At 37.7% G+C, this 22,488-nt stretch overlaps 1 protein-coding gene across 1 annotated transcript in view; it reads right to left on the bottom strand.

Annotated features, from left to right (window-relative positions):
• Positions 1-11,749: 11,749 nt before the first annotated feature.
• Positions 11,750-22,488, bottom strand: part of LOC131068674 (probable proteasome inhibitor) — a 50,537-nt gene continuing 39,798 nt past the window's right edge. The window contains exons 5-9 of the mRNA XM_058003914.2: positions 13,112-13,189; positions 12,825-12,859; positions 12,632-12,707; positions 12,413-12,490; positions 11,750-12,153 (exon numbers count right to left, since the gene is read on the bottom strand). Coding sequence (XP_057859897.2) covers positions 12,090-12,153; positions 12,413-12,490; positions 12,632-12,707; positions 12,825-12,859; positions 13,112-13,189 — 331 coding nt within the window. The 3' untranslated portion in view covers positions 11,750-12,089. The remainder of the gene's footprint in view (positions 12,154-12,412; positions 12,491-12,631; positions 12,708-12,824; positions 12,860-13,111; positions 13,190-22,488) is intronic.

Here is a 22,488-nt window from a genome sequence, read left to right as displayed (position 1 = left end):
TCATGATCATCATCACAATCACTTTTTGTTTGCATTTTGCAGATATGTTTTCTCTTTCATCTCATATATTGTAGATGTCATTAGATATGTTGATACAGATTCTCCTAGTCTTGGAGAGATATATTAGATATTTGACAACATGCTTGGAAAGATAAAGCAAAAAAAATTGGCTAAAAGATCATATATTGAATTATATAAGCACCATTTTAAGCCCACTATAATTTAAAGGTGGAACGCAATGAACACCTTGTTTCATGTGGCAATGTTTACTCTAAATAACAAATGGCATGCCCCAAAGGTTGGAGGTTACCTCCTTGTGATGACAAAGAGATGAAATAAAGCCTAATGAAAGCCTACCAAAAAATGTATTAAGATGAGGATTCTACAATACTCACAAGCAGTAGCTTGCCTTCACAAATCTTTGTGGTCCAACATTCAATAAATTGGAGGCAAAAATAGAGAGCTACATTAACTCAAACTGACGCTATTGGATGGTGGACATGGAACAAGGACACACCACAATCAAAGATGCTTGCCCTTCACCCTCTTTCACAAATTGTTAGTTCCTCTGTTGTAGAGAGGAATTGGTTCGCTTTATCCATCCCATTAAAAAGAATAGACTTACATCTAGACAAACAAAGAAGCTAGTGGCCATACATAGTGCCCTTCGACTTCAAAATTGTCCAACTCCAAGTATCAACAAACTCCAACTTTACAATGACCAAAGAGATTGGTTGAATTATATTGAATGAAGCAAACCCTGACAATGGCAATGTCTCAAAGGAGAACTTCAATTTTGATGCAATTTTGAAAGAGATGTAGATTAAGGAAAGCAATGTACTTTCTTTTGATGTATTTTTCTATCGTAATTGAAAGTGAACATGTAGACTTTGGACATTTTGTTGCAACTTGCATGCTATTTTCTAATATCACATGCATATTGACAATGAATTTTGAAAAAGCATTTTGAATTAAATTTTGAGTTTGAAACTTAGCTAATTTGTTTTTTATTTTGACTTTCACGTGAACTCTCAATTTAACACAAATGCGTATTAAATTTTTATATTGTATATATGAATGCTTTATCAATGTTATCATATGAATAATAAAAAATTCCTTATACATATTAAATTTTTCCTCTGTTTTTATATAATCGTCCCCTTTGCCATCACCTACCGTCCATAAAAATAGCCTGAGAAATCAGTCACCACTAGAAGTGTCCCTAAGTCACCTATCATCCTCATCCCATAAACTTGGGGTAAGCATCTCATGAATATATTTTGCTGCCCTGAATGAATTTTTAAATATTTATTAGCATTTGCTACAGTGCATGCCAAATTCACTTAATTTAAGGGAACACCTATCAGCATAATGAATTAGTACATCACTAAATAAATAAGTAGATGTCTCCAAAGATCTTGCAGATCAAGAAAATAGCTATTGCAGAGTCAAAAACTCAACATCATAGATTGGGGCATAAGAAACAATGAAAAAAAGAATAATATTAATATATTACCATAAATCTTAAATAATTCTTTCTCCAATCCATGATCATAACCCATTTACTATTCCAGCGATTCCCAATCGACACTATATAAAAACAATTGACTGGAACAAAAGCATTAAAAACTAGTAAAAGAGAGCATAGTATAGTATTATGGTCAATTGGCAAGGCAAGTTACACAAGTCTCCTTGCAACTTCTAAGATTACTTGCATTCTTTCTTATGCCCATAATTGCATCTTGAGGAGGAGTTTTCCACTTGCACATCCTTTGACATCTCATCACAGCAACAAATAGGCACATTGAAGTCAACCTCTTTGGTTAAGGTGATGTTGAGACATTTTGTTGGCTCCTTCACAACTTGATGGAGAAGACAAACTTTCTCGCTTAGATAATGAAGCTGCCCAAAATGGTAGTTTAAGAATGCTTTGTCCTAATTATCAATTTTGTTGATGTCATCATGCAGAAGATACATTCTAACAACAAAGGGTAAAAGTGGTGGATAGATTAATGCTTGTGGGGCATCAAATATATTTCTCTTGCCTATGGATTGATCAAGTTCCGAAAGCATCCTTTCTATAGTGGCTCGAATTACAACCCAAGGAAAGCCAGCCACCTTTGCAATTTCCCAAATTTGCATGACCAATAATCTTAAATTTGGATTCCAAATTTCTTTCTCTGGAAAATCATAGTTCTCCAACATATCCTCTCAATATACTATCTTTTTGCCTATGCTTCATCTTCCCAAATCTATCAATATTCTTTGACACTTGCCCTTTTCCCTTCCTAGACTTCTGCTTGCAGCCATGTAGAAGGAGAAATAGATAGAGAGATAACACATGCACCCCACCAAATGACAACATATCCAAAGCATAGGGGAGAGCACACTCTAGAATCATTTAACCTCCCATACGTCACCAAAATGCAATATTCATAACAAATGAGGACAAATCCACCATCTCCAACCATTTTCGTCATTACTACTTACTCTAATTCATCATACAAATGGAACTCATGTCTAATCACAAATATTGGTTTATTATGAGAAATAACTCTAACTAGCATGATATCATTGCCCCTTATTAGAACATGCTAACCTTTAGCATCTTCAATGAAAAGAACTCAGACCTGAGTGGGAGAGTCATGCTACCAATTCATTTCCTCTCTTCCTACCTTCTTGTTGATGTGTCTTTTGTACACGACCAAACACAGAATAAAATACCTAAAGGTACCTTATCCTCTCTTGAATAAAGTTTCTCCAAATATTGAAGATTTCGCAAAAAGATCAATCGGAGAAGCTCCAAGGTTCTGATATGTAGGTTCTCTACTTATGGATAAGCACCAGTGGTCGTTGTGTTTGTTGTTTTATCAAGGGGCCTTACGTACTATCTAAGAAAGCTAGTTCTTGCAATTACTTTTCAATGAGGAAACTGGGTTTTCCTAATACTAACTAATATTTCAAAAAAAAAAAGGGGCAAAAGATAAGGGATTCGAGAGGGCTATACTAAACTAGGCCTAGGAATGACTAAATGGAGAGTGATCTTGGTGAAACTCTACCAATCTCAGTATTGCCAAAGAACAACAACTCTACTGGAATTGGTGCGATCTTCTAAGGGAATTCAATGATTTTCGAATCATTAATGAAATAAATACTATTAATAAGATACATACCAATATCTCAAATAATGATTGAACTCTTAAACTATTTCAATATCTCCAGTTGACCACACAAGGCACGCTTACAATCAGTAAGGGGCTAGTGGTTTGGACTATTGAGTTTTACCAAAAGATCAAACACAACATTTGTCATTCAATCTAATTCTAAAATCTAAGTATTATCTCCACTAAGAGTGATTCAAGAAGATAAACAACCATGTAAAAAGCCACAAAGATTGCAATAAAAAACCATAACTTCAATATTTCATTGATCTCATAGCAAAATATAACAACAATTGTTCAACTTTCTCTCTTCATTACTTTTATCTCTACTGCTAACAATCTTATTCTTCTCTCTTTTCTCTTTCTAACAATCTTATTGCACTCTCAAATACAATGAACGGCCTAGATCTAAAGAAGATCAAAGGCTGAGATTTTGACAACCAAACCCTAATTAGGGTTTGTTACAAAAATGACCCTATTTAGAAAAGTATTATCACTCCATAGCCAATAGAAATTAGCACAAATAACAAGGAAACATAGCCCAATAGGAATTGAATTGCCACATCATTTCATAATAACTTTTCATCTAGAATTGTGTTCCCTTTTCTATGTTCTTTTTTGGCATATTCAATGAATCTAAACGTAATCCTTTCAATCTCTGCAATGGGAATCTCATGCAGGTTCTTCATCCGCTCTTCTAAGTGAAGGACCTGATCAAAGGCTGCAAGAAGGGTCATCTCCCACTTGTGCTCTAGTTCTTTTTCTCTCTCGATCAGGAACATAGTAGCATACATCTGATCTCGTTGCTTTTATATGATCATGTTCTCCTCTTTGCAAAAAATAACCTTGATCCTATCTTCCAATTCTTGGACATCCACATCTGTTTCGATCTCTATCCTTTTGTCAAGGATTGTACACAATACATCAAACACCTTATCCTAAATAGAATGGATAGAATCCTCCACTCGGCTGCATCTACTATTGATGTCCTCGAATAGAACTTCCTTCATTTGGAGTAAAGTTGACCATTGTAGAAGATTATGGGTTCCTCCATTATTATCTTCTCTTGTGCTAAAACTTGTCTTGATGTCCTTCTTACCATGTGTAATACAGGAATGACAATATCTCTAGTGTGAGTGAAGGCATGCACAGTCACCACTAGATTATGAATGATCTCAAGGACTTGGATAGCTCTATGGACTGTCTTCATCATTCTTGCTACAAATTCCATCGCTACCTTGTAGGATCCATCAATCCATGTACTCATGAGTTGGGCTAAGTTCTTCATCTTTTCTGCCTCATTTATTGACTCAAGAGGGAGTGTCTGCAAGGGTGAAACTGTTGGATCCTGCTACCTTAATAGTTGATTAAGGTGGCTAAAATAATTCCTCCAAGCGTTAACCTCCTTTTCCAACCTTTTATTCTTTTCCATTTCTTCTTTTAGTTTATCAAAAACTGCTCTCATTGAATCGGTCGCTTCTTCCATGGCTTGCTCGGAGGTAAGTGGACCAAGATCAAATGTCTCTAATTCATATTCTTCTGCCATAATCTCATCATCGTACTTGTCCATTGCTGGTGTAGTTATTTGTATATTCCTAGATCCTGCGTCATCTCTAATTACCTTTGACATCTTTGTAGCCTTCTTCCTTTCGATCTCTTCTTGAGAGTCTCCTAGAAGACTTTCCAAATCAAACACTTACTCTTCATCTTCAACCACAACTACCCTCATAAATCTTTCTTTTAGCCAATCTGGAAGGGAAGATTTTATCTCCCTCACTTGTATTTCCTCAGGCAAAGGCCCCTCAGCTCTGAAAGGAGATGTTGCTTCATCATCATCTTTTTCTTCTTGTTGCTCATTAGCACCAACTTGGAGAGGAAAAGACTGACTTGATGAGTGTTGAGGTGTTCGTCCTTTGCCTTGTTTATCATTTTGCATTGTGGATTCCATAGACTCATCTACTTCATACACCTTCTCTCTTTGATCATCTCCTTGGCCTAGCTCCTTTTCATGTCTAGAAGAAGTACTCGATGGATGATTAGGATTCACCTTTTGTTTCTTCTTGGATGGTTCTCTCTTTTCGAGTCCCTCCTTTCTCTTTGAACCCTTGGAATGAGAAGTGTTCTCACTTACACTCGCTTCTCCTTCTTCTATTCTTGCTTCTAGGCTTAATGTCATGGCTACATTATGTTCCTTCAATTTTTGATGTTGGACATCTACCCATCTGCGAGGACAACTCAAAACTGGGTCCATCAATGCTCTTCAGTCTACGACTTCTTGCTCATCCCAATCTATCTTCACTTCCTTGTCTTCCTTCTCATAGGAGGATTGGCGATATCTATCATTGTCCTATGCTTGATCAGCTACCCTATAAACTTTGCATTTCCTGATAAGATCCAAAGGTAATCTAGAGTGCATCTTCCTTTTTACCTCCACATCATCCTGAACATTCATCCAGAAGTCCTCCACTTGAAACACATGCATGTACTTTTTCCCAACTGTTTCTTCCATATGACCATTAGGATCAAAATTCTCTCTCGAGGCAAAGGATGTGAATGAAAACAGAGATACTTCCTTTTCGGCATCTTCAGTTGCTTGAGAATTAGGACACACTTCAATTGAATTTCCCAATGAAATAGGTATGGGGATACCATTCCCATGCTTATGTCTTGATGTTTTAGCACAAGCTGCCAACTATCTAGTCACTTCAAGTAATATTATTATATCCATAGGATATCTTGGCAACATATAAGGAGGTGAAGGACATCCATAGACCTTGATGTAAGTGAATTTAGGAAACTGAATGAACCATGCACCATGTTTCTTCACGAGTTCTTGTGCTTCTAGAGATAGTCGATGGTGGGTCCCTCCTTGTAATGTCTTGGTGATATGCATTGTGAATGTGTCATTGACTAGCTTGTAGTAATTCTTAGGTGGATGATGCAATTGAGCATAAGAATCACATACTCTTATCTCTCCTGACCCTCTCCCAACAACTCCTCTATGTGGTAATCCTACATATTCAAAACATCTGGCTAAAGAATATATAACATACGAACTCATGTGGAATGACTTAGTAGGGACTAGCCTCCTCAACTGCACATCTAGGTTATTGCTAATAATCCTGGCCCAGTTGATCATTCATTTCCCTTGAACAATCACCTGTATAAAGAAGAACATCCACTTGTCGAAAAAGAAGGCTTGAGAGGCACATACAACCCGATTGAGCATGGTTATCAAGTCTTTGAATTCCTCTTGGAAATCAATTCTGTGAGGCGTATTGGGTATCTTATTCAAGTGAGGCCTGCTCTTGAGTAACCAATTCTTATTGATGAAGTTCAGAAAGGTATCAGGGTCATCCTCGTAGATATACTTAGCTCCTTCTAAGCTCTTGTAGATCATATCTCTCAGTTCCGGAAGATGAAAAGCTTCACTTATAGCTTCTTCTAAAAGATAGGCGAGGATAGTTCCATCCTTGGCTACGATTGTTCTTGAATGTGAATCATAGTGCTTGGCACATTCAATCATTAGCTCATGACATCTGACTGTGAGAGGGAAGTCTGTGGCCTTGATAATGTCACTCTCAATTATCTTATTGGCTATAGGTGATGGCTTGCCGATGTAGGCTGCTTCTCGAAACTTCTTCACATTGAAGTTTCCTAAGTTGGTGTCTCCTATATTGCTCCATTTGGACACGATCCTAGTCTCCAAGTCGTCATTCTTTTGATATTCTTTAATGAGGGCTTGTCGAGTAGAGGATCCACTTGCCTTGGGGGCCGCCATTTGCTACCTACAAATCAAACTAAATTATTGAAGACTTAACCTTAAAAAATTGATATAGAAATTTGAATCAGATCTTCAATACATCTTCAATAATCAAATTGTACATACCTTGTCCTTGATTTCTAATTATCAACCTGAAAAGATGGATAAAAAGGAGATTGTTGTTGGATTCGCCTTCTTTCCAAGTGATATTCAAAAGAGTTTAAAAGCTTCAGGCCTGCACCTCAGGTTCGCCTTTGCTGATTCAGACTTTGACCAGCCTTCCTAGATCAGAAATTTGCTTACACTTGCTGCAATTCGCTCCTCCAATTCTGCCCCTCAAATTCGCTTAGGAAGAAAGTATGAATGAATGATTAATGCTTGCAAAATTTACTTTCCTTTATAGGGCGCTTTCATCCTTATCCCAAGAGGTCGACTTCTTAATAAATAAATATAATTTTAAAAAATCCATCTCTAAGGTGGCCGACCTAGGAATAAAGCTTAAAAAAAATATTCTTGGGCGGCAAAGAGTGAATTTTTTTTTATTTTTAAAGCTCAAGGATCAATCTATCCCATTTGACAAGTGCTTAATCAAGGCGGATTTGCATTATTTATTCAAAATGAGGTTTGATTAGCAATTTAGTAGAGGAATAATGTGTTTTGAATGTGACTTGCTTGTGAATCTTTTGAAGAGACATAGGCAACCCTAGGAGATGTTGAAGTTTATTCAAGATTTGATGTTTGCCATTTTACTCCATTCACTCCATCTTTCCATTATTTCACCATTTTGTTCCTTAACCTTTCAATGTTCTTGCCATCATGAACTTGCAACTTGCCTTCAAACAAGGTGAAAAAATAGGAATTCCAAAGGACTTCGCCCTAGACCCTTTGGAAGGGTCAGGAGTTATTTTCATGATTAGGTCCAAGTTGCATCATTTCTTTACTCCACATTGCTTCCCATGGCAAATATACACTAGTCTTCTCTCTTCCAAGGCCTAGGAATTCATATTTTAGCTTCTATCATGAGCAAACTAGGTGATTTTGAGAATTTCTCTCTGGACCCTCTGGAAGGGTCGGGAGCGAAATTCATAGTTTGCTTGTTATCCCTCACTTAGCTTCATTATCCATACCTTGTTTCCTTTGATTCTCACCTTTGGATCCCCCTCTCATGAAGACAACACTTGTTTGACCCCAAAAAAAAGCCTAAAAGGATAAATTCGCTCAAAACCATGGCCAGGGACAGGACCTATTTAGGATTTCGCTCTGGACCCTTTGGAAGGGTCAGGAGCGAAATTCAAGTTTTAGCTCAATTCCTTCACATTTGGTGGTCACAAGCTATTCAAAGGCATGCCTAGGGACCTCTTCAAGCTCAATTCACCCTGATCAACACTTATCTTAACATAAAATTTGAAGAAAGAAGAGAATTTGAGAATTTCGCTATGGACCCTTTGAAAGGGTCAGGAGCGAAATTCAAGTTTTGAGCTCATTTCTTCATTTTTTCAACTCCCATCTCCATTGCAAAGCTAATATAAACCTATCCACCTTCAACCTCGCCATAGAAACCAAGGATTTGACCTCATCAAAGGGGAAAATAGGTGTTTTCAAGAATTTCACTCTGGACCCTTTGGAAGGGTGAGGAGCGAAATTCATGATTTAGGACAAAATCCTTCACTCCTTCACATTCTATCACTTCAAAAGGCAAAAACGTGTTAATCCACTTCCAAATATGCCCAAGGAACTAAAATATTGGCCTAAACAAGGAAGAAAATCAGGTTTATGGAGACTTTCGCTCTGGACCCTTTGGAAGGGTCAGGAGCGAAATTCCCAATCTTGGACAAAATCCTCACTTTTCAATGCTTTCGTTCACTTCCTAAGGCAAGAACATGTCCATTTACCCCCACTATGTCCAAGGAACAAGGCTTTTAGTCTAAACAAGGAAGAAAATAGTGCTTATGGGGAATTTCGCTTTGGACCCTTTGGAAGGGTCAGGAGTGAAATTCCTATTCTAGGTTGATTTCTCACTTCTTCCATTCAATTTACCTTCAAATTTGATCAAACTCACCTCTCCTCACCACAATCAAGTCCATTTGCCATCCACTTTGCTCAAAATCCTCACTTTTCAACGTCTTAGGCAAAATAGGGGGTCAAATTGAGGATTTCGCTCTGGACCCTTTGGAAGGGTCAAGAGCGAAATCCCTACTTTAGGTTGATTTTCACTATTCCATCACCTGAAACCACCTTTCAAAGGCAAGAACACATCAACGTCACTCCAACCATGCCTTGGAAGTCCAAAACTTGGCCATAACAAGGAAGAAAATGAAGGTTATGTGAATTTTGCTCTGGACCCTTTGGAAGGGTCAAGAGCAAAATTCTTAGTTGAGCTCATTTCTCACCTTTTTTCTCCCTTCCTTGGCTTGGATATAACTTCTTAGGCCTCCCCCTATCATCATCCAGTTCAAATTGGCATTCATTTGAAGATTTTGTGAAGAAAATAGGGTCTTATATGAATTTCGCTCTTGACCCTGAGCGAAATTTTTCCTTGGACTCAAATCCTATCTTCATTTTTCACATTTCTTCACTCAAACAAGTGTTTTGCCTTCACTCAAGCCTAAGAATGAGCTAGCTCCTAATTTGGGTCAAGGTGGAGTGTCTTATGGAGAATTTCGCTATGGACCCTTTGGAAGGGTTAGGAGCGAAATTCCTATTCTAGGCTGAATTCACCTTGAAAATGTCTTGACTTCGCCTTAGACTCAACCTTTTGATGCATTTCCTTCCATATACTTGCAAATTCGCTCAACCACTCTTTAACTTAGGTGAAATCTTAGGTCCCTCGGAAATTTCGCTTTGGACCCTTTGGAAGGGTCAGGAGCGAAATTTATGATTAGCTCAAGTTTCTTGACCTTTTCCACTCATCATGCCTTAGATTCATCCTCTTGAGTCTTCTTTGTGTCATTCAAGTCTATTATTAGCTTACTGGCTCCATTCAATTGTTTTTGACTCAACAGAAGACAAGACTCTGACCTAAAAAAAACCTACAACTTTGACCCATCCTAACTCAAACCCTTCAACCTCTTGCACAATCTATACATTTTCCATCTCCTGAAAGGCAAGATCCATCTAAGATTACATCAGGGTTCAAGGCAGACGACACGTGACTTTCCCAAGCCCAGGTCAAATTTGGCTTTGAAAGAAACCCTAGGAGAGTTATGTGAAGGAAACCCTAACCTACCCATCCCAGGTGACCACTAACTCACTCAAAACACATAGCAAGCAGAGAAAAACTAAACTAAGAGAAAGTGAGACCAAAAAAAAAAGAGAGGGGGTCCCCATTTTGATGGGGTGATGTGTGAAATGGTCACAACACCACCTCTACCATGTTTGCCCCCTAATTGGCTGCCCAGTTAGCAATCACATTCTTTTTTTATGAGTAAAGGAGATCTTCTCAAAGTGCGTAACAGTTCCACCCCCTTTTATAATATGGCATCTAGTTTCTATCCTTTGCAAAAGCCTCTCCTTATACCCTCAATAGTGATTTTAGAATCCCCTTCCACCTCAAGGTTCCTCAAATTTGTACTCACTACAATTTTCAAGCCCCCCAGTAATGCAAGCCTCTCCTTATACCCTCAATAGTGATTTTAGAATCCCCTTCCACCTCAAGGTTCCTCAAATTTGTACTCACTACAATTTTCAAGCCTCCCAGTAATGCACCTGCCTTTGCAAAATCTATATTTTGGTTTGCCAACTTATTCCCACAAATGAGTTTTGCTACTATGAAATTTAATTTAGCTGACAAAATTTAAATCATGCCAAACTAGGGTGAGAGCTAGACAGACCAAACTAACTTCCCTGCTAGTGCATGGCATGACAAAAAATCATCTGCTGTCTGTGAACCAAGCACTCGTTAAGAAAGAATGAGCCAAAGCTAAACAATGCAAATCCATAGAGAATATGAAAGATAACAACTTGGAGAAAAGGTAGGTTAGTAATCATTTGCTGGAATCTATTTGATAAGTTATGTCTGGTAAACTTCATTTTAGTAGCAAACTCGAGAGTGAAAAAGTCATGTGTGTTTGATGCTTTTGTTTCTATGTAACGTAGCATGTAGATATCTTATTTACAATGAAATGTAAGGCACTTCTATGGAAGGTAATATTAGGAACTAAGAAGGCTGCACCTAAAAAGTAACTTCAATCATTCAAATTTTGTTAAAGGGTACATCTGATTGAAATTGAGACTTTTTATTGCTTTTAAGGGAAAGATAGGGTGATGATGTCTAGGGGAAATTTGTCGGAATTTTGTTGTTGCTTCTTGATGTTTGAATTGACATAAATTAAGTTCAGTTAAACATGTTATGAATATATGATGAGTTGTTCTGCATAACATGGGTGCTTTAATGGCTGCCAGAATATCTGCTTAAACTCTCTTCTATGGTCTTGTCTGCAGGGTTGCGTTGATAACATTGACCTTGATCGTGATATATGTCATCCTTGCAGTGGTTTGCAAGGGTGTGACCTTACCATCCTGTACAAAATTAGGTTTGATGATTGAATGTTTTTATAAGTTTTTTTCTGTTTTTTATAAGCTGAAGCCGTTTTCTAGGTTGGAATCCTAGCAGGTGATGCTTTTGCTCATATTATTGTATTAACGTTTTGGTCATTAGCTTTTGCATATTCAATAAAATATTTACAATGCTGTATTGTAAACAACTTTCCTTTGATTTGCCCAACTGCTGCAGATGGAAAGAAAAAAATATTCGTAAAGCCATATTAATAAATGGGAACCAAAGACAAGAAACTGCATCCCTGCCAAACTTAACAAAATTGGAATATGTCAAAAACCGAAATATTTAATGAATTTATATCAAAGTTAAAGCAACTTATATTAATCCTTTACAAGATTTGACATAGTAAAGAGGATAATGACAAGCGACATAAACTTTACAGTTAAGACCAGCAATCTTTATTATCATTTACAAGCTTGAAAGAAGACAGACATTATGGCTTATACACTTTATACTGGAATTATACCAACCCAAACCTTGGATTGTGTAAGTTTTCAAAAATAAATCTAGATATTGAATCCCAAAAACAATAACAAAGATGGTAAGGGCTCAAGACCATGCCAAAACTGTGCCAACCTTCCCCCCTATGCTTCTCTTTTATTGACATTCAGAATGGTGAGAAATGTTCAAGATCTGGATGATTGCCACGTCCACCTGGACGTCTTTGATCTCTGAAAAAACACCAGGAAACTACAAATAAGCCCTTCAATAATATTTCTAACTTCCATGTGTAATACAAACTTATCAGAGTGATATTTTCTAATCAATGTATGAAATGATAGCCTTTCTGCTATCCATAGGATGAGGCTGTTGTCTTTCCATGTAACTTTGAAGCTCAACTGACGTTAGTCTCAAATTTTTTGGTGTATTTTAGCATGCCTTTTTAAAAAGCTAACCAATTAATTGTTAAACTCAAGATATGTTCATTACCGGGCAAATCGATTAGGCTCAAAACCAGGAACACCTGGAGGACCATATGGATCGAACCGAGCACCAGGTGGAACACCTCTGTTTCAGTATAGTGTGAGTGAATGGGAAGAAAAACAAAATCCCATGTCAATGTTCATTGCAATAATTAGGATTTATATCATACTAAATGAAAAATTTAATGTCAATATTAATTGCAATAAATTAGACTTTAGATCATACCGAACTTCTCCAGGGAATCCAAGTCCTTCATCCCCACCCATACCACCAATATTACCCCATCCTGGATCATTGGGTCCTGCCAGTAGACATTGATAGATCTTAGATTTTTTTTTTAAATGTGCTTATAAAACTGAAATATATCCAACCTACTAACTAATGCTCAAAGTTCAACACAGAGAACATTTCCACTGACCTAGGAGCATGCCACCTCCCATTCCACCCCCACTTCTGGAATCTCAACAAAAACCAATTTTACCAGAAGTATTAGACACATATATAACTGGACGAACTTCAACAAAAGCACATACTTCCATTTAAAACCTAAAAAGGTCTACAATAACTGCATCATGTAGCCCACCTTTACACAAGCGATATAGTAAAAATTAAACCCTTTCCTATGTTACAGAAAAATCCATTTAAAACCACAATTTGCATTTGGTGAAATTTCATATATAAGCCAGCAGTTCATAAAAGCATTACCTGCGAGGATAAATACCAGCCCCAGGGCCTGGAAATAAATCACTACCACCAAATGAAGGAACTGGAGGATAGACAAGCCTGTACAGACACATTATACATGAGAAATGTCAATTTTGCAATCTCACTTATTGAAATAATTCCCAACTCCCAAACTAAATCTGATAAATATTGTACAAATTTTCTTCTTGATTTTCAAATTTTGGTTACTGCTGTTTTAGTGAAGTTAAAATTTCTTTGTATGTAAGTAATTACCTGTTAGATATGTTAATGAATCGGTAGAGAAAACAGGCATAGCCTAGTGCAATTTGTTTATGAAACAGATTTGGGTACAAAACCCGTGTGTTGATGTGTTTTTTAGGCACATGCAAACACTTAATAAAATACCCAAAAGTATCATATCCTCTCTTGATCAAAGTCTCTCAAATGTTGAAGATTCGCTCAAGGATCACTTGAGATAACTCCAAGGTTCTTATATGTCAGGTCACGACTTGTGGATAAGCTCAATGGTTTGATGTGATAATGTTGGAGTCACAAGGGGACTTATGTTGAATATTTGAATACTTGAATTGCTGGAACTAAGATTATAACTACATGCTTGGAGAATTAAAAAGAGCAAAAGACATGGGGTTTAGGAAGGCTACGCTACTCCTAAGAATGCAAGAGACAATGAACGATTGAATGAAATTCAACTAAGCTTTGTTTCGCCATCAACAAACAACTCTACAAAACTTAGTGCAATCTCCTTAGGTAGGTACATGATGCTCAAATCACTATCAACAACAAAGACACCATCAAGGCAATGCATATCAAAGTGTGAATAGCAATTGAAGTTAAGCTCATTAAGAATTCCAGTTGACCACACAAGGCAAACTCACAATCAGCGAATTGCTAGTGGTATGGATATATGAATTTCATCATTAATCAGTCAAAATTCCTTTCATTCATCTAATTATTCATCATCTAACATGAAGATCCAACAAGAAACCATGCACTTGTAAAGAAACAACACATTCCACCATAACTTCAATGAAAAGGAAGTTTATTTACAACTTTGGCAACAATTTCTGCCTTCTACTATTCTACTCTAGCTGCTATCTACTATTCACTATTTCTCTGCTACTAACTATTAACTATTCCTCTATTAACCTTTACAAATGAAGAGCTTGAGCTTTATACAGAGAGCTCATTACAATGAGTGGTCGGGATTGAACCTCATCAATGGCCAAGATTTTACAATGAAACCCTAATTAAGGTTTGTTACAATCAAAGTTTTAAAACTCGGATTCGGCAAACCAAAAAATTGGCAAGGACTCGGCAAAAAAAACAACCATAGTTTTACTAAAAAACATAAAGAAATTAATGCATTTAGAGAACATAAGAGCCATAATTGAAACATTACGCATGTCATATGATCTCCAAACACTCAATATTTGAAATTTCATCATTCATACTCATAGGTTCAAACTTTAAAATGTATAATAGAAGCATAAGTTTATAAATTTTTACAAAATTACATATAATGATAGGTCTAGATCTTGGGGGAGAGAGGAGAGACTAAGATAGAGACTGGTAGAGAGAGGGGATAGAGGAAGAGTGATAGGGAGATAGATAGGTCTAAAATTTGAGGCAGATAAAGTGAGTGAGCTAGAGAGGGCGAGAGAATGCTAATAAGAGCCTACTAATTACTGAAATTTGACTAAGTCTGAAAATTTAAAAGATCTTCTAAAACCTAGAATTTGCATTATAATTCCTAGAGATCTGAAACCACTCTCAAACATCCTGCCAATATATACATGAAATATAACTTAAAGTATATGGCATTTCAATATGTCTTTTTCCTTTCTTATTATAAAAAGTTATATTTCATGTATATATTCTGATGAAGGGAATGAGACTGACTTGGAAAAAAAGATTTAGATAATTTTTTTGAGTTTCCTGGGTTGCACGAGTCTAGTCAAAAGACTCGCAAGTCCAAGTGAAAGACTCGCGCGAATCAATTAGAAAGACTCGCGAGTCTTTCAAAAAGACTCACCGGGACTCGCCTCGCGAGTCCATGGCGAGTCGACTCGTGGCGCCACTGGACTCACGAGTCCGTGGCGAGTCCACGAGTCTTAAAACTATGGTTACAACAAACTCTTCTTAGCCAATGAAACAATCACGAATGATTTGACACATGTCATCTTTAGAATATTCGACCAATAGACAGTGGAGGTTATGAGCAAAAGGAAATGCATTGAGGAAGAATATCGCTCAAATTTTGGAGCAAAGGAAGTAAGTCAAAAGCACATCGCTCAAAATGTGAGGCAAAGGAAGTTCTCCCTAGGCAGATCACTCAAAATGTGAGGCAAAGGAAACTCGTGTAAAGGAAGTCATTCAAAGGTGGATCGTTGAAAATCATGAGCAAAGGAAGTCACCTGTGAGGACATCGCTCAAATTTTGGAGCAAAGGAAATGCTGTCTAGGAAGTTCGCTAAAATTCATGAGCAAAGGAAGTGCTCAAGATGCTCATCACTAAAATTCATGAGCAATGGAAATAACCTTATACTTAGTCAAATTTCAGGCTGCTGATTGAGGATTGAATTTATTACTCAAACCAAGACATCATATGGTGACTAGAGGGAATTTCATGTCTTAGAAGGCTTGGAGAGGTAGTTCGCTCCAAATTGGGAGCAATGGAAGTCTTATCCAGCAAGTTCACTCCAATTCTCAAGCAAAGGAAATCGCTCTAAATTAAGAGCAAAGGAAGTCTCTCTAATAGAAATCACTCAAATTTGAGAGCAAAGGAAGTCTCTCTAAGAGGAAGTTGCTCAAATTCAGAGGCAAAGGAAATGCATCCAAGAGGAGATCGCTCTAATTTAGGAGCAAAGGAAATACCTTAGGATGACATCGCGTTGATTTAGGGGCAATGGAAATCATTTCAAACTTAGCCAAACTTTCCTTCGCTCTCTCCATTCCATCAACTTAGACCTTAAGTTCTTTAGCCATCCATGCATGAAAATATGTCAAATTAACTGTTGTCATTTTATGAAACCCTTGGTCCATCAGTAAGAACCGATTAGAGATATGTTCCATAGACCAGAGCTGCCCCAGATGATCAAAGAGAAAACAATGGAATCATGAAGTGTGAAGTGTGAAGTGTTGTCTTGTCAGAAGCAAGTTCCTTATTCCTCAACCTCGGAAATCCGGAACCCCCAGGTTCCCAAGTTCCTAGTTCTTCTCCCCCAGAACTTTGAAACCCCCAAGTTCCCAAGTTCCTTATTCCTCTACCCTGGAACTTTGGAACCCCCAGGTTCCCAAGTTCCTTGTTCTCTAAGTTACCAGGTTCACCCCTGGGACACCCTGGTACGGGTCCGGGTTCGACCGGGTCCGTGGTACGGGTCCGGTTCAACCAGGGTTCGAAAAACCCAGGGTGGGTTCGACCCTGGTCGAACCCAGTCGAACCCGGGCGGACCCAGTCAAACCCGGGTGGCTGGGCGACCCATAAAGTTAAAAAACAAAGCAAATTTTAATTTTTTTTCAATTCCGCCTTTTAAAAAGTGATAATTATAACCTAAAAAACACTTCTAAAACATTTTATTGACACATTTCACCTCATTTGTGTTGCAAACAAATTTTTTATGAGAGCAGGTTGAAGAAAGGTTGAACAAAATTTGGCTTCCAAGATCAAAGAGGAGGAGTTGAAGACTGATTTTAGAAGCTTCAACAAGTGTTGCAGCATCATTTCCATACATTTTCAAGCTTCCATTGGCTGCAAGAGGTAGGTTTTTAAACATTTTTTTCCAACTATTTTTGTTTCACAAATTGTCAAACATGAAACTTGAATTTTTTTTCATTATTTAGTTTTTGTTTTTGAATATGTTTATTTTATTTCTTGCCATAGGAACTAGAATGGCATCTACATCTTCCTCCATTGGCAATGAACAAATAATTGCAAAACAAAGAAATGATCCAAATTCTCCCTTATGGAAATATGTGGACATTATAAAACAACTTCCGAGAGGTGGGGGATTCTGTTGGAAATGCCATGGATGTGATATTGAACGTAATAGTTCATATTATCAGGTGGTAGGCCATTTGTGTGGAATAAAAGGAAGAGGCATCAAAAAATGCCCTGGAAAAAATGGTAAACCTATACCAGATGAGATAGTGATGAAATATATTAGGGAGCATGAGGCGGCAGAAGAGAGGGAAGCCCGTAGATTGAACCAAACCGCATCAAAGAAAACAAGGGGAATGCAAGGCCCTTCTAATCCCAGTATTGTAGTAGAAGACCACCCCTTCTTTGCCACAAATGAACCTCAAAGTGAACCACCCTTGACACATAAAAGAACAAAGGGGCCTTTAGAAACCGCATTCCAAAATGAGAGTAAAGACAATGCTGATCGAGATATAGTAAGGTGCATTTATGCAAATGGGTTGTCATTCAATGTTGTTTGCTCCCCATATTGGAAGCAAATGATAAAAAGTGTTAATGAGGCACCAAGAGGGTATAAGGGCCCCAGTTATGAGAAGGTACGTGGAACATTATTGGAGAAAGAGGTGAAGAGGGTTGAAGATGCATTGAAACACATAAGGGATTCATGGGTTGAGACAGGTGTAACAATTGTTTCAGATGGGTGGAAAGATGCTAAAAACCGTCCCTTGATCAATGTCATAGCGGTGTCCCCTAAAGGGGCAATGTTTTTGAGAGCTATGGATTGTGAGGGCCAAATAAAAGATGGCCAATTTATTGCAGAAATTCTCATCTCTGCCATTGAGTGTGTGGGACCCGGCAATGTTGTCCAAGTCATAACGGACAATGCAAAAAATTGTAGAGTTGCTGGTTTGTTGGTTTAGCAATGCTATGATCACATCTTTTGGACACCTTGTGCGGTACATTCACTCAATCTTATGCTACAAAGGATTCGGCAAAAAATAAAATGGATCAGAGATGTGTATGCAGAGGCTGCATCACAAACCACCACATGTCTCTAAGGGATTTTTAGAACCTATTCGAATTTGGAGCTATTGAAGGTAAGTGAAATAGTAATTTAATTTTACATTTTCTGATTTTTTTGAATTTTCAATGTTTATTATATCATTGTGTAAGCTATATTGTGTATTCTTCTTTAAAGTTTGGCTTTATTTTTTAATCATTTGGCATTAATTTGTGTTATAGGTTGCTGAGACCCGTTTTGCATCAAACACAATTGTCTTAAGACGACTTGTGAAAGTTAGAGTGGCACTATGCAATATGGTGATCAGCACCAATTGGACTGTATGGAAACAAAGTAGCACTGAGAGGGTAGAAAAAATTAGGGATAGAATATTGAATGAGAAATGGTGGGATCTTGTTACATATCTCCTAAGTATCACTGAGCCCATCATGAGCATGATTCGCTATACAGACATGGATAGGCCTTGCATAGGTGAGATTTATGATGGCATTTGATTCAATGCTTGAAAAAATAAAGGTCACTATAAATGAAAAAGAGAATGATCCTCAAGAGAAATTCCTCAAAGAACTGGAAGTAATTATTGTAGAGAGGTGGAATAAGATGACCACTCCTTTGCACCTTCTTGCCTATGCCTTGACACCTAAGTACTATAGCAATCAGTTTCTTGATAAACCAGGAAGGATTCCACCATGGAGAGATCTAGAAGTATCTGATGGGTATAAGGCAGCATTTCTTAGACTATATCCCGATGATGATTTGTGAGATGTTGTTACAAATGAGTTCATAGAATTCGCAAATGGGAATGGTCTAAGTGCTAATGCACTTCGTCATAGATCCAAGAAAGATGCTCATAGCTGGTGGTACTTCCATGGCACATGCTTCCAACACCTACAACCCCTCGCTATAAAAGTTTTATCACAAGTAAGTTTAATTAATTAAAATTTTAAATTTACAAGTTTTAGTTTATTTATAGTTTACTTTATCTTCATAGGTTGCTCGTAATTTTATTTTTATTAATGTATAACTTTAATTGTTTACTTTGTCTTCATAGGTTGCTAGTTCATTTGCTTCAGAAAGAAATTGGAGCACATACTCTTTCATCCACTCAGTAAAACGCAATAGGCTGCTATCAAAAAGAGCGGAGAATTTAGTATATGTGCATTCCAACCTACGTCTTCTTTCACACAAACAACATGACTACACACAAGGGGAAACAAAGATGTGGGATATAGAGCCAGAGCATACTGATTTGGATGCTCCTGCTTCTCAGCTTCTTGCATTAACACTTGATGACTCGGAAATTGAGCCAACTTATAGTGCAAGTGCAAGTGCAAGTGGCATTGGCTCATGTAATGTCAATGAGGAGGAGGAGGAGGAGGAGGAGGATGAAGAATTAGATGATCCATTTGATGATTAAACTTTAAGTTTATATTGTTGAAAGTTGAAACAATGATACTTGAATATTTTGTCATTTTGATATTAAACTTGATGTATATGATGCTATTATCAATTATGGTATGATCATGATGCTATGATTACAAGTTTATGTTTGTTTTGTTGTTCATATGATGCTATGTGACATGCGTATTTTAATTCATGCTTATAGGCTTCACAAATATCAAAATATATATATATATATAAAAAATTTACATGTTTTTGTACTAACGAACCCAAACCCCTTTTCAAAATTTTGCTGTATCGGCGTACCGGGTTCTTCGAACCCGAACCCGAACCCGAACCGGCAACCTAGCTTGTTCTTCTACCCCGGAACTCCAGAAACCCAAGTTCCTTGTTCTTCTACCCCGGAACTCCGGAACCCCCAGGTTCCCAAATTCCTAGTTCTTCTACCTTGGAACTTCGGAACCCCCAGGTTCCCAAGTTCCTTGTTCGTCTACCTATTGATGTGTTTTTTATGCACATGCGAAGACAGAATAAAATACCGAAGTATCTTATCATCTCTTTGAACAAAATTTCCCCGAATGCTGAAGATTTCACCTAAGGATCAATCAAGGCAACTCCAAGGTTCTTGTATGGAGGGTCTCTACTTGTGGATAAGCTCTTGCGGTATGATGTGATTTTGCTAGAATCACAAGGGGACTTACATTTGATGACTTGAGCGTCTGATATACTTTGGATATCACTGCAACGTGGGTCTTTACTGATCCTTGATTTTTTTTTAAAGGAAAAAAGGATAAGGGTTGGAGAGGAATCTAATTCTAACACTAAGTAAGTAGGAGCAATGGATGACCTTTGATAAAACTCTAACTAAGTCTTGCTTTGACATGCTATGATCATCTCCACAAGGTTAGTGCGATCTTCCAAGGATGGCTTTATGATGTTCAGATCACTGCTACAAGTATAGACACCGTCAGGTTGATGCATATCAATGAATAAGCGATAATTGAAGTTAAGCTTAAGTTGAATGATTCCAGTCGACTACACAAGGCAAGTTTGCAATCAACAAAACGCTAGTAGTATGGATATACAAATTTCACCATTGATCATACAAATTTCTTCCATTCATCTAGTAATATGAAATTAAATTTGAGAAGTATAAAGACCATGCAAATTGTAGAATCGACACATAGAATTCACCATTCCTTCAATGAAGTTTACATGTCTTTTGCAACAATGTCTTGGCAACAATCTTTGCCTTCTCTCTCTACTCTACTCTAAAATGCTATCTACTATTGAGCTACTAGTTATTGACCATCTCTCTTTTGCTAACTCCTAACTATTAACCTTTACAAATGAAGAGCTAGGGCTTTATATAGAGAGCCCTTTACAAATTGATGGCTCTGATTGACTTAGAATCAATGGCTAGGATTACAAGATGAAAACCCTAATTAGGGTTTGTTACAACAAACTCCTTAGCCAATGAGAAAATTACAATCAAGGAGTGAGGACCAATAGGAAGCAAAGGTAGGTACACCGCAGTTTGTGCCGTCTCCGATAAATTAGGTACATTGAATATGGACATGCCGAGGTGGACCAATCCGACTAGAGGAAAAATGACTGGGATGCCACCTTATCTGACGTCTGTGTCTTGGTTGATCCTCCTCTGTCTTTTGATGCGATGAATGATGTACCTCCTTGACTCCCATGTGCATTAACGATAGTTGCTGCTTCGGAAGTTAGATGTCGTTGACCTAGGGAGGGAGTGAAGTGTTTGTAAGGTCATTCATCTATGTCATCATGTGGTTCCTTTGTATGGCCAAGTGAAGGTTTTGGAGATAGTTGGCAACTCCTCGAACACTTGTAGTCTTTCAACGCTTCAAAACACCTTGAGTCCTCCTTTATGCATTTGGAATGTCCTTGATGATGATGGGCTTGGAATAGGTCGTCCTTGTCCTGGCCTAATTTTCTTCCATCTGCAAAAACAAACCAAAAGGTGATTAAGTACACATGATATATTTATCTTAACATAGCATTTCTTACCTGAAATCGTCAACAAAAAGGCATTAGAATGAAATTCGCTCATGATCCTCTCTAGGGACAGGCCCCATAATAAAATTCACTCAAGACCCTTTGGAAGGGTCATGAGTGAAATTTGACAAAGTTGCTCAATTAGACCTCATTTTCAACGTTACCTTACCAAGATCAAGTCATTCGCTTCCAAAATTGCCAAGAAATAGGTTTTGCTCAAGGACCTAGGCAAAATATTAGACCTCCTAGGAATTTTGCTCTGGACCCTTTGGAAGGGTCAGGAGCGAAATTTTGCTTTTTAGGCTTAATTCACATTCCTTTAGCCTTGAACTTCACTTCACCTTTGAATTGCTTTCTCTTGAAGACATCATTGATTTGACCCCCAAAAAGACCAAAAAGAAGGATTTCGCTTTGGACCTTGGCCAAGGACAAGAATTTCGCTCTAGATCCTTTAGAAGGGTCAGGAGCGAAATCCGTGCTCTGGCTCAGAATCTTCACTTCTAGGACTCACAACTTGCTTAAATGCATGCCTAAGGATGTTTTTAATCTCAATCAACACTAGGTTTAATGCAAAATTGGGAGCAAAATAGAGGTTTTAAGAATTTCGCTCTGGACCCTTTGGAAGGATCAGGAGCGAAATTCATGATTAAGTCCCAATTCCATCATTTCTCTACTCCAAAATGCCTCCCAAGTCAAGCATACACTAGTCTTCTCTCCACCAAGGTCTAGGAATCCATCTCTTGATCTCAATCATGAGCAAACTAGGTGATTTTGAGAATTTCGCTCTAGACCCTTTGGAAGGGTCAGGAGCGAACATGATTTGTTTGATTTCTCTCACTTAGCTCTATCCTTCTCACTTTCTTTTACCTGGCTCAGAATCTTCACTTCTAGGACTCACAACTTGCTTAAATGCATGCCTAAGGATGTTTTTAATCTCAATCAACACTAGGTTTGACGCAAAATTGGGAGCAAAATAGAGGTTTTAAGAATTTCGCTCTGGACCCTTTGGAAGGAT

The sequence above is a fragment of the Cryptomeria japonica genome, chromosome 6, assembly GCF_030272615.1.
Source record: "Cryptomeria japonica chromosome 6, Sugi_1.0, whole genome shotgun sequence".
NCBI lineage: Eukaryota > Viridiplantae > Streptophyta > Pinopsida > Cupressales > Cupressaceae > Cryptomeria > Cryptomeria japonica.
The sequence above is the reverse complement of the archived record's forward strand: the minus strand, read 5'-3'. Positions and strand labels throughout refer to the sequence as shown.